Source organism: Lissotriton vulgaris, chromosome 10, assembly GCF_964263255.1.
Source record: "Lissotriton vulgaris chromosome 10, aLisVul1.2, whole genome shotgun sequence".
Taxonomy (NCBI): domain Eukaryota; kingdom Metazoa; phylum Chordata; class Amphibia; order Caudata; family Salamandridae; genus Lissotriton; species Lissotriton vulgaris.
The window spans coordinates 198,312,914-198,329,175 of NC_141698.1; the positions used below are offsets into that span (position 1 = coordinate 198,312,914).

At 46.8% G+C, this 16,262-nt stretch overlaps 1 protein-coding gene across 2 annotated transcripts in view; it reads right to left on the bottom strand.

The window, feature by feature from the left end:
• The window catches only part of LOC147684976 (solute carrier family 22 member 13-like), a 334,900-nt gene that overhangs the window by 255,505 nt on the left and 63,133 nt on the right, over positions 1 to 16,262 (bottom strand). Inside the window, exon 1 of one of the 2 annotated variants that reach the window (XM_086940875.1) lies at positions 8,962 to 9,336. The exons of the other annotated variant lie outside the window; for it this stretch is intronic. Coding sequence (XP_086797001.1) covers positions 8,962 to 9,336 — 375 coding nt within the window. Of the gene's footprint in view, positions 1 to 8,961; positions 9,337 to 16,262 lie in introns of those variants that run through there. 2 annotated transcript variants of the gene reach the window in all.

The following is a 16,262-nucleotide window of genomic DNA, read 5'->3' on the forward strand; positions in this document are numbered from 1 at the left end:
GGTGGGGGCATGGTAGAGCTGTGTGGTGGGTGCCTCGGTGGAGCTGTGTGGTGGGTGCCTCGGTGGAGCTCTGTGGTGGGTGCATCAGTGAAGCTGTGTGGTGGGTGCATCGGTGGAGCTTAGTGGGTGCATTGGGGGAGCTGTGTGGAGGGTGCATTGGTGGAGCTTAGTTGGAGCATCGGTGGAGCTGTGTGGTGGGTGCCTCGGTGGAGCTGTGTGGTGGGTGCATCAGTGGAGCTGTGCGGTGGGTGCATCGGTGGAGCATGTAACTCAGTATGTAATACCATTTCCATTCCATTCTATGAACTTTATTTCGGTCATCAAAGCCAATAAAAGTGCATACAAATAAAATACAAAGTATGTCATTGATAATGTTCTTTTGATGCGGGTTCTACCGGAATAGAAATTCTTAAGGATTTGTTGAGAGCAAGAGCACGAGGAATCTTCACAGACGGAATGTCCATTCTAAACATGCAAAGGGTGCTTCCATTAACTCCAGCACATGCTTTGCAAAACTTTAAAGCAGAAGCGCCAACTCGCAAGCATAGAGTTTCACTTTTACCTCTGCCCCTCCTTGCTCAATGACAATCAACGCTCTCTAAAGTCAGCCTGCTTAAACCGAAGTACAATAGCACGATAAAGTGCTCTGAACAGAAAAACCTGCAGTGTCTAAGCGCACACATTGAGCACAATTCAAAACACGAAACAGTAAGAAACCAGGCAGAGATAAGTCCCAGAATGCAGTTTTAAAAGGCTATGGCTGATTGGGTTGCATAGAGCAGGGGGCCCCTTAACAGCTAAGTAAAGGATAACTAAAATGGAGAATTTCTTAAAATACTGAAGGGTTATATTTTAAAAAACACAGCGAAAGGACACTGGCTGCCAACTAAAGCCCTGTTCCCAACCAGATGACTAAAACATAATCCAATAGCAAGCTCGTCCTTCACAATGGCTTGAGATAAACATATTCCTTCCCTTCCGAAATACTATAAGCACATTATGTTTTCAGGACATTGTTTTCTTGCTGCTCACTGCCATGATCTAATTTATGATTTCATCTTTATTTTTTCAAACCACACCTAAGCAAGGAACACAATGCATGCACGTACATAAAATGCTACGCTATTCATCTGAATCTATAACATACCACACAAAACTTCAAAAATTAAATTACGTCGCTCCTTGTCTCAGGAAAGGCTTTAGCCAGGCCTAGGTTTTTAGCCACCAGTAAATTGCATGGTAATCACACCGTTAAATGAGAATCTTCAAGTCCCTAAGATTTATCAGCTGAGTTGTTACCGTGGAGTCAAGGTGAGAATCACGATGCATCTGGAGTCGCTGCCCTCCCGCCCGCCCCTCCCCCCCGCCGATGGATTTATGGCCCACACTTTTATGGTGATCAGTGTGTGATTTATCAGTGCCCGCGAAAACAAACACGGCTTCCTGCAGGGAGGTCCCGCGCTATCCGTGGCTTTTGGAGAAAAAAAAATTAGTGTATGGTTTACAAAGAGAGAAGGGGAAGGGAGGGTTCGAGAGCGCAATGGTCGTTATTTTTCATCAAAAAGCTTATTTTTCATCTAAACACAACAACCCTTACGCCGAAAAGCGACCTTTAGTGAGGGTTCTATGCGGTATGACGTCATGGCTACTATGTACTTGGTAGGGTTGTCAAGCGTGGCTGTCGGCTCTCCATCTGGACGCTGGCCCGTCATGCCTCCAGAAACTTTCTTGAACAGAGATTTTATCCCTCCTGGTTAGGCCTATGCAGAGCCCGGACATGAAAATCACTTCCATTTTGATGAGAGGCCGAATGTGCAACTAATAGGTTGTGTAGAAACTCTGGATTGGAAATGAACCTTAAAGCGCTGCATTGATCTGAGTGAATCGATTTCACTGTTCTCGAGAAGCGCTGCCTCTGACATCGACTGGTTTAGAGGAGACCCAAACATATACAAGTTAAAAAGAAAGGGAAATGTGTGAACGAAACCAAGATGTTTCGCCTAAAACTCTACCTCGCAAAGGGCTGGCAAATGAAGCTCCCCTTGAACAGGCCTTCCGAACTCCTGCAATGCGCTGGTATCGTATACTGCTATCAGGAAAGGCCAGACTGACACACAGTCATTTTCTCGATGGGCTCTTCGGCATTCTTCCCCCGGGCTGCCGGGGGCGGGCACTTCCGGCCGGCCGCGCTAGGATTGGCCGGCCGGCCAGTCACGGGTCGGGAAACGGGGGAGGAGAGACGCAGAAGTGCCGGCAATGCCGGAACAGACTCGGGGTCGTTCCCGGCGTCGCGTGACGTCGGCAAAAGCCAAAGAATGTCGGGAACGCCCCCGTGTCTGGTCCGGCATTGACGGACAGGCCCCTCATCCAATGGCTAGGCTCCATTTACGGAGCCAGCCAATGAATGACGAGGGCCGACCCAAAGCACACTACAGTTCTCATCAGGTTTTCGCCTGCGCGAAAAAGATGCGCAGAGCGCATCTTTTTGGCGAGGCAAAACCTAAAAAGGAAGCACCACTACAAACTCCACAGCAAAGCAAACTGAAAGGACCTACAACTGCTTTATTGGGTAATCACCTGCGAAAACCAGGAGGGGCACACCCCCCTTAAATGTTCTTGCTCAGTTTCACGTCATCATGAAGTTGCTGTAGATAGGAGGGAACTACCACCATGACACTAGATCACGGAAGCAGGAAGAGAACTACAGCTCCTGAGCTAGGAACATCAGTTGGTTTTGTAAAGTAGCTTTGGGGAGCCCTATAACAGAGCCATTTCTATGTGTAAAGTTTCATTTTATTGTGCCTTTAAAGTGTAGCTCTTTTCTAAGACAATCACTACACTGGGCAGTATATTATTGTGTCTGTTGGCTGACTGTTGAGTTCAGGGTTCTTTCCCACAGACTGCTTCCCTGAGAAGCCCAAGTATAGAAAGGGTGTACTTAGCCCAGATTGCAGAGCCCAAGACACCAGAGGCAAACGTCCTCAACCACCTCGGTTTATCCCTGCAGACTCTGTCTGCCTGTAGCAGCAAACTGGGGACTGACAGCCATCTATATTCCCCCTTCCTCTCAACCTTGCTCAATCTTTCAACATTCTCTTCACAAGTCACCACAACAGGCTGGTAGCTCAGATTCACAAAAGAAATGCAAATCCAATCAAGTTAAAGCTGTCATGGATGACACGAATCCTTTGCCTGTGAAGTTAAATCCTTATATTTCCATATAGTTTGTCTTCAGTAAACTATTGTCAATGTCACCCTGCTTACAACAAAGCTCCCACAACACAAGGTTACCTGAAGCAGTTCTGAAGCTACCCAGTGTTGATGCAAACAGAAAACATGCGATTGTCAACACCCAATCTTCCACAGATACTGGGGCATGCAGTGGGTAAATCTTCCGACTCCAGTGCCATATCTCAGACCCTTGCCCAGTGCAAATAATGCTGTGCATTAGCTACTTCGTTAATAATTTCTGGAGCCAATTCAAAACACTATCTCTCAACGGCTTACTCAGCAACTTATCCTGTGCAGATTACCTATTTGTCAGATGCACAGACATCTAATTTTCAGTTCTAAACGCAAATAGGGAACTTTCGGCCACATGCATCAAAGTTAGCATTTGAGATTTCTTAATTGCGAAAATTAAGGAATCACAATTACGAAATCGCAAATTGCAATGCATCAAAAAATCGCATTTTTATTTGCGATTTCTAAAAATTCCTTAATTGCGATTCACAATTTGCGAATTGCAATTAAGGAATCCCTTCCCATTGATTCCTATGGGCCAAGAGGCCCATAGGAATGAATAGGAAGGCATTCACAAATTGCGATTAGCATTTTGCGAATCGCAATTTGTGAATGCATTTTCAAGGGTGCAGAGGGGGGTCCAAAGGACCCCCCCTGCACCCCTGAAATGTAAATTTAAGTGCAAGTTTCACACACACATGTCCCAAGGACATGTGTGTGTGTAACATGAAACTTTCAAAAATGCATTTTTGTGCATTTTTGAAAGTTTTCGCAAATTAGCATGAAGGTCAACTTCATGCTAATTTACCCCTTCCTATTTGCGAATTTGCAAATTAAAAATGTTCGTGCATTGCATTTAAGAAATCTCAAATTGCGATTTCTTAAATGCAATCGCAATTTTAGAAATCGCAACATGGTTGCGATTCCTAAAATTGCGAAATGCATGATGCAGCCCAAATTTAAGAATTGCATTCACAAACGGCCGAAAATTGCGATTCGCACCGTTTGCGAATGCAATTCTCAATGATGCATGTGGGCAATAATATCCTAAATCTCCAAAGCAACCGAAATAAGAAAAGATTCCACAGACTCTATGCTGTGCCACAGCCTCATCCACTCTTCCTGACACAGCTCAGGAACTAAAGTTACCTTCCAGTGCACATCAAAAACTGCACCGGGTGACTTTGAGTCGAGTTCAATCTGCCAACTTCTCAACTCCTCATCCAATCTAATACATTCTCAAGTACACACAGTCCAAAAACTCTCTCAGCTCTCCAAAACCTTTGAGCCTTCAGTAATTCACAAGTCTTCAAACATTTCATCTCTCCATTCAATCAACTCATCTTCTCACTTTGTCCAGGGGTAACTTGCTCTCCATCAGCCACAAATCCAGATCGATACCCATGAAAACCAAAACCTTCAATTCCCATCTTTGCCATGTCCAGCTCTGCAGTCACCTCCACAGTCTTAACCAGAAACTCCTGCAACATCCCAGCACACGATCATTATCCACATCAACAAACAGGAAATTGTCAAGAGAATTCAGCACCAAATCCACACTTGATCGCCAACTCGCTAAAAAATCGCACAACATACCATACATCAAAATTACATGACTTTATTCATCCATAGCTTTTTATCCACTTGCATTCCCGACAGACATTTCTCAGCTGGACTAACAGACAACTGCCTTGAAGCGTTCTTCACATAGAATTTGTCCATCTAAGCACTGGAGCAAACTACTTTGCCTTCAGTGAATCCACTGCACCAACAGATGCACTGAAAACATGGGGATGTGCCAAGGGAACATAGCTTGGAGCTTCCGCTAACCTGGCGGTCCACCTGCTGAATTGCACGACCCCCTTGTGTTTTTTGTGCCTTATGGACTCTGTCTCGTGGTGAATAGAGTATAGAGTACAATGGATTTAACCCCTTCGGTGCTCATGAAGGCTCCCAGCCGTCATGAGTCACGGTGGGCGTGTGGTTAATGACGGCTGGGAGCCGTCATGACCACGCCCGCGATCTGAATGTCCAGCACCGGTGCGGAATTCCAGCCGCAGCCAAGATGTTAATAATGTGAGCACGCTGATGTGCAGTTTGTGATCTGTTGCAGAAATACACGTTAACCAGTTGAATCTTAGTCACTTTTAAAAACACCTGTTGGGGTAAATTGTGTACTAACTTGCAGTGCAGTAGAAACAAAACATATACGGCTATAAGGTTCTCTTTCTTGGCTAATGAAAGAAAAGTGAGTCTACCAAGTGAAAAATGTCAGTAAAAAGGGCACTGAAGAGATATTCACCCTTTACTTTTTAGGTCGAAGCCTACCAGATAGAACAGCTATCTTGTTTGCTAAAGACATCATGGGTTCATTCAGAAAGCTTCCCTGGGAATGCATTCCACCTGATGCTGACCATTGACTTTGAGGTTTGTAACTCACATTTTCTGGCATTCTATTTTCTGGCTTTATTTGTTTTAGGCTGTCTAGGGTGAGACCATCCCTCCCTAGGAGCAAAGCCTTTTCACACCAAGTCCCCTTGTACTCTTCCACGAGTGCGCCTTTCTGTAAACAGTCCTGTATATCCTGTTCTTATCTTGTCACATTTGCTGTGCATTCAAAGACAGAGACCTAATGTCAGGCTCTACCTTCTGAGGAAGATTGGTGTTTACTTTTCTTTCTCAGACTTCAAAGGGAGAGGATTTATGTTACAATCTTGCAGGATACTGGGGGTAGGAGAGGTTCTTTTCTAGCACACAACAACTTTTAAACCAACTACCCAAGTATTTCAGAATATATCAGAATTAGAAACGCCATATGAAGCATATTTTTTGTTAATTCTGAAGTGTGTTGGAAGCAAATCCTAAATTATGATTACCACAAATTAGTACACTAGGTGACTCCATTTCCACATATTATTGAGAGTGCGCTGTATAGTTTTATTAGTAAAACTGACTGTCTGTGCAAATGTACTGGTCATTTCAATTGAAAATGTGTTGTCTCTAATGGCTACCACACCATGCATGCTCCACTCTATACCACTCTAATCTGCACCACTCCATGCCACTGCACTCTGCACTACTGCACTCTACTCTATTCTGCACCACTCAACACCCTGCACTTTGCACTACTGCACTCTACTCTACTCTATGCCACTGTACACTGAGCCACTTAACCCTTTGCCTCTCTGTACCACTCAAATCTATGCTAATGCACTCTAAGCCACTGCACTCTTTGCCACTGCACTCTACATCACTCCAGTCTAGGCCACTCAAATCTACTCAGCACATCTCCATTCTATGAAACTCCACGCTTGACCACTCTGCAACACTGCATTCTACGCCATTTCACTGTAGTTCAATACACACTACGCCAATGCACTTTACTCTGTAACACTCATCTGTACGCCAATCCACTCTATGCAACTCTAATCTACTCTGTACCACTACACTCTTCACCACGTTACTATTCGCCACTCTACGCCACTCTACACCACTTCAATCTACTCTGAAACAATCTATGCGACTGCGCTCTACCCCACTCTACTCCACTCTGCCCAACTCAACTCTATACCACTGCACTTTATGCCACTGCACAGGGGCGTAACACAGGTCCCCGCAGCCCCCGCCGCCCCCATAGTGCGGGGGCCCCAAGCTCCAGGGGGCCCCCTCAGTACAGCACTTTAACCTGAGAGCTCCTGATAGAGCCCGGAGGGGGCCTCTCCACGTACCATGCAGGGGGGGGCCTCAATTATCATTAGGCCACTGCCACTGCACCACTGAATTCCACGCCACTACTCTCTACGTTGCTGCTCTCTATACCAATGCACTCTACACCAATGCACTCTACCCCACTCTATACCACTGTACTCTATGACATTCTACTCTGCAACACTGCACTCTCTGCCACTGAACTCTACGCCACTCTACTCTGCACAACTGCATTCTATACCAGTGCTCTCTGCGTCATTGCACTCTATGCCACTCTACTCTGCATCATTCCACTCTAGGCCATAGCACTCTGCAGCACTCCACTCTATGCGACTGCACTCTATGGCACTATATTCTACTCTGCACCACTTTGCACCACTCCAATCTGCACCACTCTACGCCACTACACTCTGTGCCACTCTACTCTACTCTGCACCACTGCATTCTATGCCACTGTACTCTATGCCACTATAATCTGCACCACTGCACTCTACTATGCAACACTCTAATCTACACAACTGCCTTCTGCAACGCTGCATTTTACACCGCTGAATTTTATGCCACTGCACTCAACGTGACTCCACTCTGTGCCACTCCACTCTACATCATTGTACCCCACTCTTTGCCATTCCGCTCCATGCCATTCCACGCCCCTCTATGTCACTAACCTTTAGCCATGTTGAACAGCAACCACGCTGGTGTACAACATGGCTAAAACACATTGGCAAAGCCTATCGCTCTTGCATAGGCGAGACCTTTTGGCTTTTCCAATACTTGTTGGTTTAGCAGCTGTTTAATATCAGTGCTTCTCCTTTCCCACTATCTGCTGGCTTCCCTGCGACAGTGTGACAACACAACTCAAACAGTAATAGCTTGGTACAGTAGCTGTATCGTTGTTCATCTATTGCTGACAAGTGGTAGTGGCACAACTGGACTCTAAGAAGCATTTTTCAGGTATTATAAGCAGAATATTTAGGCCGCAGTTATACAGGTTCTGGGAATTGTTGCTGGTGGACTAGTGAGGAGAAGAACTAAAAACTGTGCGGCCTCCAGAAGGAAGAGTGCTCGGAAAATGAAACCAGGGCCGAAAGCCCTCTTCGACTGTCAGGTCTCGGTACATCTAACTATTTAAGGCATTTTGGATACCTTTACCTGAGAGTGCCACTACAAAGAGATCCAAGATTTTGCCTTCAAAGACATGTCGACCTGTTTCTAAGCAGCTATGGAAAGGGGTATAAGGAACAGTCAGATTATAGAGGCACAGAGGGGTGTATGTAACTGATGCCCCTGCTGTGGGGTGGGGGCACAGCCCGTCCAGGCCCCAAACGCTTCACGTGGCCTCATTTTGCCTAAGGCAGATGGATGTCTGTGGGGTATGGGAGACTCCCGGCCCCCTTCCTTCCCAGTCTGAAGGGGGGCTCCATTATTTTACGTTACAACACTGGAGAGACGCCATTTGGTTGATCCAGAACCCTTCCTTCTCTGTCCTATACCCAAAACATATACCATGCCGTGCACTTGCTCATTTTTTTATTTTTATTTCTTTATTTTTAATTTCTTTTTTTTTAGTTTAAAGGGGAAACATGAATAAGCATTTAAGTAAAAACATTTACATAAGTAAAACATAATTAGACAAATAAATACGTAATCAAGTAATAAGGAAAAATGAATATAAGGGTTCCAGAGTCAATCTTGTACTTTAGTCATGCGAGGGTTGATGCGGGGATGATGGGGGCAATACCATATAACTGTTACCTTAAGATCATGTATAAACTTGTATATGTGCGGTTGGAATAGACGCAGAGCAGGCTGCGAGTGCTGGTTGGCCATATATAATACAAAGTTGCCGAGGCGCAAGGAAGAGCTTAAATACATTCGAACGATAAACAATCCAGGTTCGACGATAGAAGTACAGAAAGGTGTCAGCAGTTAAATATATTCGTATAACCCCAGTACACGTGCTCATCTATAAAATCGTAAAGACAGTGTATATACTCTAGCACCACAAACCTCAGTGATCAGAGTTGATTTATGTTCTGTTGTGTCATAAACCCATCCATGTTGGCACCTTTGAGTGGCATTGAGGCCGTACTCGAGGATGGAGTCAATATCCCAGTCCACAGGAGTGTACATGGAGCATTCCTCGTAAGACCCGCGCGCGTCTCTGGGAATGGTGAGGTTCAGCTGCTGCTCGGTGGTCAGGTTTGGGTTAATGGCGAGGATCCAGTCTGTGTTGCAGTGGTGGGGCACGGAGATTCCCATGAACACCTGCGCAAATATGGGAAGGGCAAGGAGGCCATATGGGATACACAGCATCCCGACTATCTGCTTCTGAAAGCGCCCAAATTCGCCAGCAGCTTCCAAGACCTCTCCGAAGTCTGCCATCCTGACCCCTATCCTGGTCTAAGAAGGTTGGAGCAAAGGTGGCCTTTTTTAGGTGGTGAAAATTAATGTTTAAACTCGTTCAGTGAAGATCATTAGCAAAGATACGTGGTTTTCGTAATCATCGCCTGCATTGGAGCAAGCAAGGACCTTAGCAAACCCATTCAATTTGTTTTTTTTAGTTTTTGTTGTGCCAAAACCGCAGGTGCAGCTTGGAAACTAACGCTCAGGACACTGGCTGTGAAGAGAACTTTAATTGGCGAAGTATTCATTCGAAAGACCTCTTAGCTTTACCAGGAGGGGTTGTCTGTTGGTGACTTCTGTCAAAGGGGATGTGGTGGGTTCCAAATCCCAGCTTCCCTACTTTAACAAATTGTGTGATCTGGTGGAACTCGCTACCGTCTCCTTCCCTTTCATTTTCTGACTCTATTGAGATTTTTCAGAAATAGGTTAAACTCGCGTGTTTACCAATATATGAACGAAATGGGCATTTCTACTTTGTCTGGAGGATGTGGTCTCATGGTTAGAGCTGCCGACTTTGGAGCTGGGGAACCAGGGGCATATTATCAAGGGTGGCAATGGGAAATTATTGACACTTTGGCGACCGTTTTCGGCCGCTAACCGTCGATAATTCTATCACCCTATTAGAAAGCTGTCGCTAACAGCAGTTAGCGACAGCTTGTAGGCGATAGCGAGCGGTTTGGGGTCCGCTTTGCATGTCAGCGATATTTATCGCTAATGACCTGCAAAGTGGGCGTTCCCAACCTGTTAGCGACTGAAAGCAGTCGCTAACCTCGCTATCGCCTATTACCAACACAGGCATAGCGTTGGAAACATTCGCGCTAAGCGCCAATATCTCCAAAAACTAACGCCTGCTCAGACCAGTTTTTAGCCATTTTATCCAATGGGAGGTGGATATAATGGCTAAGACCCTGTTAGCAATAATGCGTGAATATCGCTGTATTCACAGAGATATTCACGGATTTTGCCGCTATCGCCTGGAATTTCATCGCTTTTGAGATAAACAGTGCTAATAGCACGTTATCTCAGCGATAAAATCCATTGATGTGCGGCAATAAAAATTTTTACCGCTAAGCCTACATAGCGATAAATATTGCTATTTGTTGATAATATGCCCCCAGGATCGGTGTTGGCTCAAAATCCTGTGATTTCAGGTAAATCACTTAATCTCTCAGCGCCTACCAAAAAAAACGAATGTGTCCATCTGTAACTTAACTGGTGCTCATGTAGAGTGCTCCAATACCTTCGGGTCGAGTTCCCGCTATATAAATCTCCCCCCCCAAAAAAAATCCCATCAGTAAAGTTGTGCAAATTACGTCTCTCCTGTTACACGAATGAATTAAACATACATGCTGGGCCCCACGCTCCGGACCCAGCCTGAAGCTCTCTGGCCAGGGACCTGCCAGTGCCGGAGGGGGCCCACAGAAATTGTGGCTTTAATGCAGTGGGATTTATGCAGGGCTTAATTTGATCCGCAGATGCGGGTGGGGCCCACCGGACCTTATTTTTGGAGACGGCACTTATTTCTCGGCACAGTTCAATCCACAGCAAGAGAGAAACAAACACACAAGGGATTACGAAAGAGGAGACGAAAGACAGAAAAGAAATACGTAAATATAGTGATAAAGGGAGAAAGCTGCCATGAAAAAGAACCTACAAGTGTGAAATGAAGAGGCAGAGAATGTCTGGAGGAGAATTAAAGACCCATTGGGTGGATCCAATACAATGTAGTAAAGTCTTCCCCAGCGTCAGGCAGCATGCAAATGACCACGCAACACACTGAGCTCTAGTGCACGCCTTTATTCTTCACAATGCAACCATTAACCATACACACTGCATCATGAACTTTAATAACCTCACCCAGACACACCCAAACAATTACGTCATTCTCCTACCGAGTCCATCAGGGACATAAGGGTCCCGTTATCCACAGCAGTGGCCAGCACCCATCGGGGTGGAGGGGTGGCGGCGGGGGGTTTGGGGGTGAGGTTAAATAATTTTTTTTATTTAACTTACCCACTTGCCGCATCCTCCTTGCCGCTCCTCCTGGTCACGTCTCTCCATCGGCCAAACAGTCATTGCGCAATTGTAAGTAGTGGCAAACCACTCCTCGGCTGCTCTATTAGCCAGCCCCGCCCCTCCCCTCCTCGCACAGCTGCCTCGCAAATGTATTATTATTTTATTTTTTTCTTATACTGCTGAAAAAAAACCGTGGGGCAATGCTTCTCCACCTTAACGGTGGAGCGCCACTGGATATTCATATTTACAAGACACTACAGGGCATATTCTCAAGGAACTATTGCTGAGTTATTGGCACTTTTTCACAGCCAAAGTTGTGATAAATGTATCTCCCCATTCACAACTGGTGCTAACAGCCCTTATCACCAGTTTACCTGCAATAGCAGCCGCAAAAAACATCGCCACAGATGGCCCCGGCAACTGTAGCTAATGAGATGCAGAGTAAGCGTTCCCGTGCCAAAAGCCGTAACAACACCAATCCGCAACATTCTCAATGACCAGCCAGATCAGCGAAAAGATCACAAAACATGCGATAAGGCACGTTAGCAGCAAGAAATTAACACCTGCTCTGACCTGGGATAAAGTCGGGCGACAGCCTGCACGAGAAAAGGGAGCCCAGCCCAGAGCCACACCTGAGGAACAACAGATGCCATGGAGCCACTGATCATGCAGTCCAGACACCCAAAAGGGCCACAACACCAACCGCCACCACCCTCACCCACCTTGGGCCCTACCCCGGGCACCCCCCACCTCCCCGGACCAAGATATTGAACATCAACATCACAAAATCATGAACAAAAGCATTCGCCTGATGTCGCACCTTTACAACAATCAACATACATGTGAGTACAGAAAATCTGATGCATTCATTCACCATTGAAAGTCCAAACAAAATATCACATAAAAATATGTCTCCAAACAACTATTTGGTAGGGTCATGGTGGGGCATCCCTGGACAATCTTTGAGTCACAGTCTGCAAGATAATATCCAAGATAAGAAAGTGTGCCAGGCACTCATCAAAGGACAGAGAGAGAGAAAGAAAGAGACTGAACAAGGAGCACAAGGCCAATCAGGCCCTTGGCTCACACATACATGCCAACTGCTGCGTGTGTTACGCAATTGGTGCACCCCAAATCTAAGGCCTGGCCTCAACGTCAGCGCGAAGGCCACATCACATTTAAGAAATGCAAGCAGCAGTCAGACTAAAGTTAGGTATGAAATCTCCTTTGTCTCAATACACAAGGTAGAAGGACAACGAAACCTCTGACCTTGGTCCTGAATGCGACTGGCACACCCTGCGTGAGATACCATACTGGCCTCCGACGACTCCCACACCTCAACCTGCGCTAAAAAAAAAGACCAACGTGTCCACACCCCACACACACTTGTCCCTGCTCTAGCTACACCTGCAAGGGATGCCCTTGACACATTGGTTGAAAACAACCCATACTTCCACACGTTGCACACACATACGACTCATTGCCCAGAGCTGTGGCATATCGACCACCGAACTGCCGCCGGTCTGAGGATTGCCAGTGCTACAAGACAAACACACCCAATGGCAGGCAATCCTGGGCACATGCACAACCTCTGTCATGTGGAACTGTACCGTGCACACATTTTTCATCTGTTGGGATCACTGCCAATGGCATTATTGCAAATCAGTTTCCGTCTGAGATTCCGTCTTGCCGACGTCACCTGCGTCGAGCCCTGGTTCCACTGTTGATCAAGCACATTCGAGTGGCCCATGGAGGTCTGCATATCCAACGCAACGGTAGCAGAATTGGAATATGACTTGACAGTGCGTCCCCCAGTTGGCCCACGAAGAGGATTGTCACGGGATACCCATGCATGGGATGCCTTGATCTTTGGCGTACGTGCTGGCAGTTGTGCATGGGAGATTGCACAACTCCTCGTGTGCAGTGACCATGTCGAGGCGCTCCTCTATTGGTCTGTGTTGCGGATTGGTGAAACAGCGTGAACTGAGCACATCTGCCTGGACCAATTAATGGATTGGCTCTCCCTAGTGTTCCTTGAACTTGACAACCACGTTCTCTTGGAGCAGATTGCGCATGAAGCTGCGCTCGCATTCATGGACGAGTAACTACGTTCCTGCAGCCACATCTGATTGTCACCAGCAGCACAGGTCCCCACACCTTGTTGCATCTTGGGGAATGCTCACATATCCCACCACAACAGTGGGCATGTCTGCCTTCGTCTGGACTCAGAATGCATGTGCGTGGAACTACGCGTGTGTACACACACCTGTGCAAGGTGATGCAGTCCCATGGGCGGAGCAGCACAGCGTCATTTGGCAACGTTCCTAATTCAGACATACCGCTGGGGTGAGAGTACACACATGGCAATGTAGTACAAAATGTGACCTTGTAAGACCCTTTTCACCTGATCACTGTCAGCAGAGCAGTCAGCGCAGTCCGTTGGTACAGCACTATGCCGATCCCATGGGCTGTGAGTCATGTCCCTGACACGGGGCAATGAGCAGACGCCAAACATCACATGACTCGCCCAGCAAGGCAAGGTGGGCTGAGCACATTGCCATCTGTAATGATTTGTGTACATGTTTGCCTCCCCATTTCTTGCACCTTGACATGTTCCCATGCTGCGTGTAAGTGTCTTAAGCATTCCCCCGCATGTTGTTGCCCTTGCCTTGCCCGTACTGATGCGCACATGCTAATAAAGTCTAGGCAACTTCACTAGTGTCCAACTGTGATGAGTGTTGATTAGAATGACAAATCGTATGCCTCAATGAGCATTGTCTGTACACAGGGAGGGACTGACTGACGCGGGTGCAATGGGGGTGGGTCCCTTTTGACTGCTCCACCTCTGTGAGCCAGACATTGTGTTTGGGATAGTTGCTGGCAGACCTGTGCACTTTCATGTCTTCAGCAATGCGAGTATGGTGTCCAACTTCTGGCTAAGTAGAGCAATGTTATACATCAAAACAGACTGTGTCCACACAGATGTGTGTGAGTAGGTATGCGAAGTGACGTTCTGTTGTCACATATGATGGAGGACACCACTTCTGGCCTGCTACCGATTTTGTCATTTCTACACACAGTCCTATTTAATACATGGACGTGTGCCTACGTTGGGGGGTTGCGAGATTGTTGTTCAAGTGCAATGAGGCCACAGCTAGGCCACACCTGTACAGTCATCAAATTGGCCATGTGGCTCAGGGTCAAACATGCACATTGATTTCATTTACCAGGGTGTACCTACATCCATCCATAGACATGACACATCTGTGTGATTTCGAATGTTTTATTCACATTCTGGTGAATGCCGGAGCTGGAGCTGTACACGGCCATGCCAAGCCCACAGGGCCGGGTCTAGGCATGGGCAGCATGGGTGGCTGCCCAGGGCCCCGAGCTCAGCCCATCAACAGGGGCCCTCGTAAAAGTGTTTCCCCACCGGCCTCGCACATTTGGTGAGGACTGCGTGGTCCAGGGAAGGGCTGCCTCTCCCCTGGGCTTTGCAGGCATGTGTAGGAATAGGGGAAGAGGCCCCGCTCCCCTGTGCCTCGCAGCAATGGGCAATGGCTGTTAACCCCCAGGGAGGGGGCATCTTTTCCCCTAGGCCGTGCAGCCAACATGTAGAGCCAGGCTTGTCTGCATTTGCAGGTTTGATCTGTAATTGGGGATGCCGCCCACTTCCCACTCCAGTGGCAATTAGCAAGCATTTTGGGGCCTGACAGTTTTAACGATTTATAAAGACAAGCAACTCTCACTCTTTCAGATGCTGATAAGCTGAAAAGAGAGGCTGGTCAGTGGCAGAAAGGAAGGCGTGGTAGCACACGAGGGGGGCATGCACCATGCAGGGTCAGGAGCACCTTCTGTAATTTAGATGCAAATAGCTTTCAATCTCTGTGTTCCAAGAGCTCTCTTAGTCCAGAGGCTGTGTGTCAGGTCAGTTAAAAATGTTAAGTGTTTTGCAAATGTTTGGCAGGCTCCACTGGTGGGGAGTTCATAGTGTTCTACTACTCATTTCAGTCGTGCATGAATGTTACGCATCCCCAAAGCTTTGAGGGGAGAAAAAGTTACCTTTTAATTAGTAGTTACTAAAAACTTGATTGTGAAAAATTATGTCTATTTGGGCAGTACCGTTTCTAGTAGTTTAAGCCATAGGCTACGTTTTACAATTTTTTGTCTTTTAACAAGTCTATGGAGAGAAAAACACTTTAAACATCGGATGCAAAAATATAAAATAAAAATGTTGCCTACCCCAAGTTATGCTTTGAAATGTATACAAAGGGAAGATTTTACGAAAGTTTGTAGCCTAAGCTCTGCTATCCCAGTACAAATTCTTCGGCTAGAGCTTGGACCCATGTTCAAGCACTGGCTAATGTGATTTGTTGGGGGGTACAAGGTCCTTAACTCCCTTTGCTGCTAGGCCTTTACCCTGTTCTAAGCCTTTTTTTGGCCATTTGTTGTAGTTTGCGTTTAGGCCCGTAACTTTGTGCATGCAAGGGGATGAAACCACCCTCCCCTGGCCTTACAGCTCAGACTCATGGTGGTAGGGTCCACATCTTGAAGCCATGGTGTAGCACTGAAAGGCCTTGCAGAGGGCCCCTCTCCCCTGGGCTTCATAGCCATGGTTCAGTGCTGATAGGCCTATGGGTCTATCCTAATCCTCTCAATGCTACACCATGTCTGAGAGGCACAGGAGAGGGGCGCACATTGTGTGGGCTCCCACCCCTGGGTCCAATTACATTTTTCTCACAGTGCTGCACCCTGGCCGTTTGTATGTGTCTCTAACAGAGGAATAGCAATCGGTAGTGCAGCGGGTGGCATGGCACTAGGCTCAGGCATACTAAGAGCTCAATGTTCCCATATTATGCTTTACTGCACTGTGCAGCCAGTGAACGAGG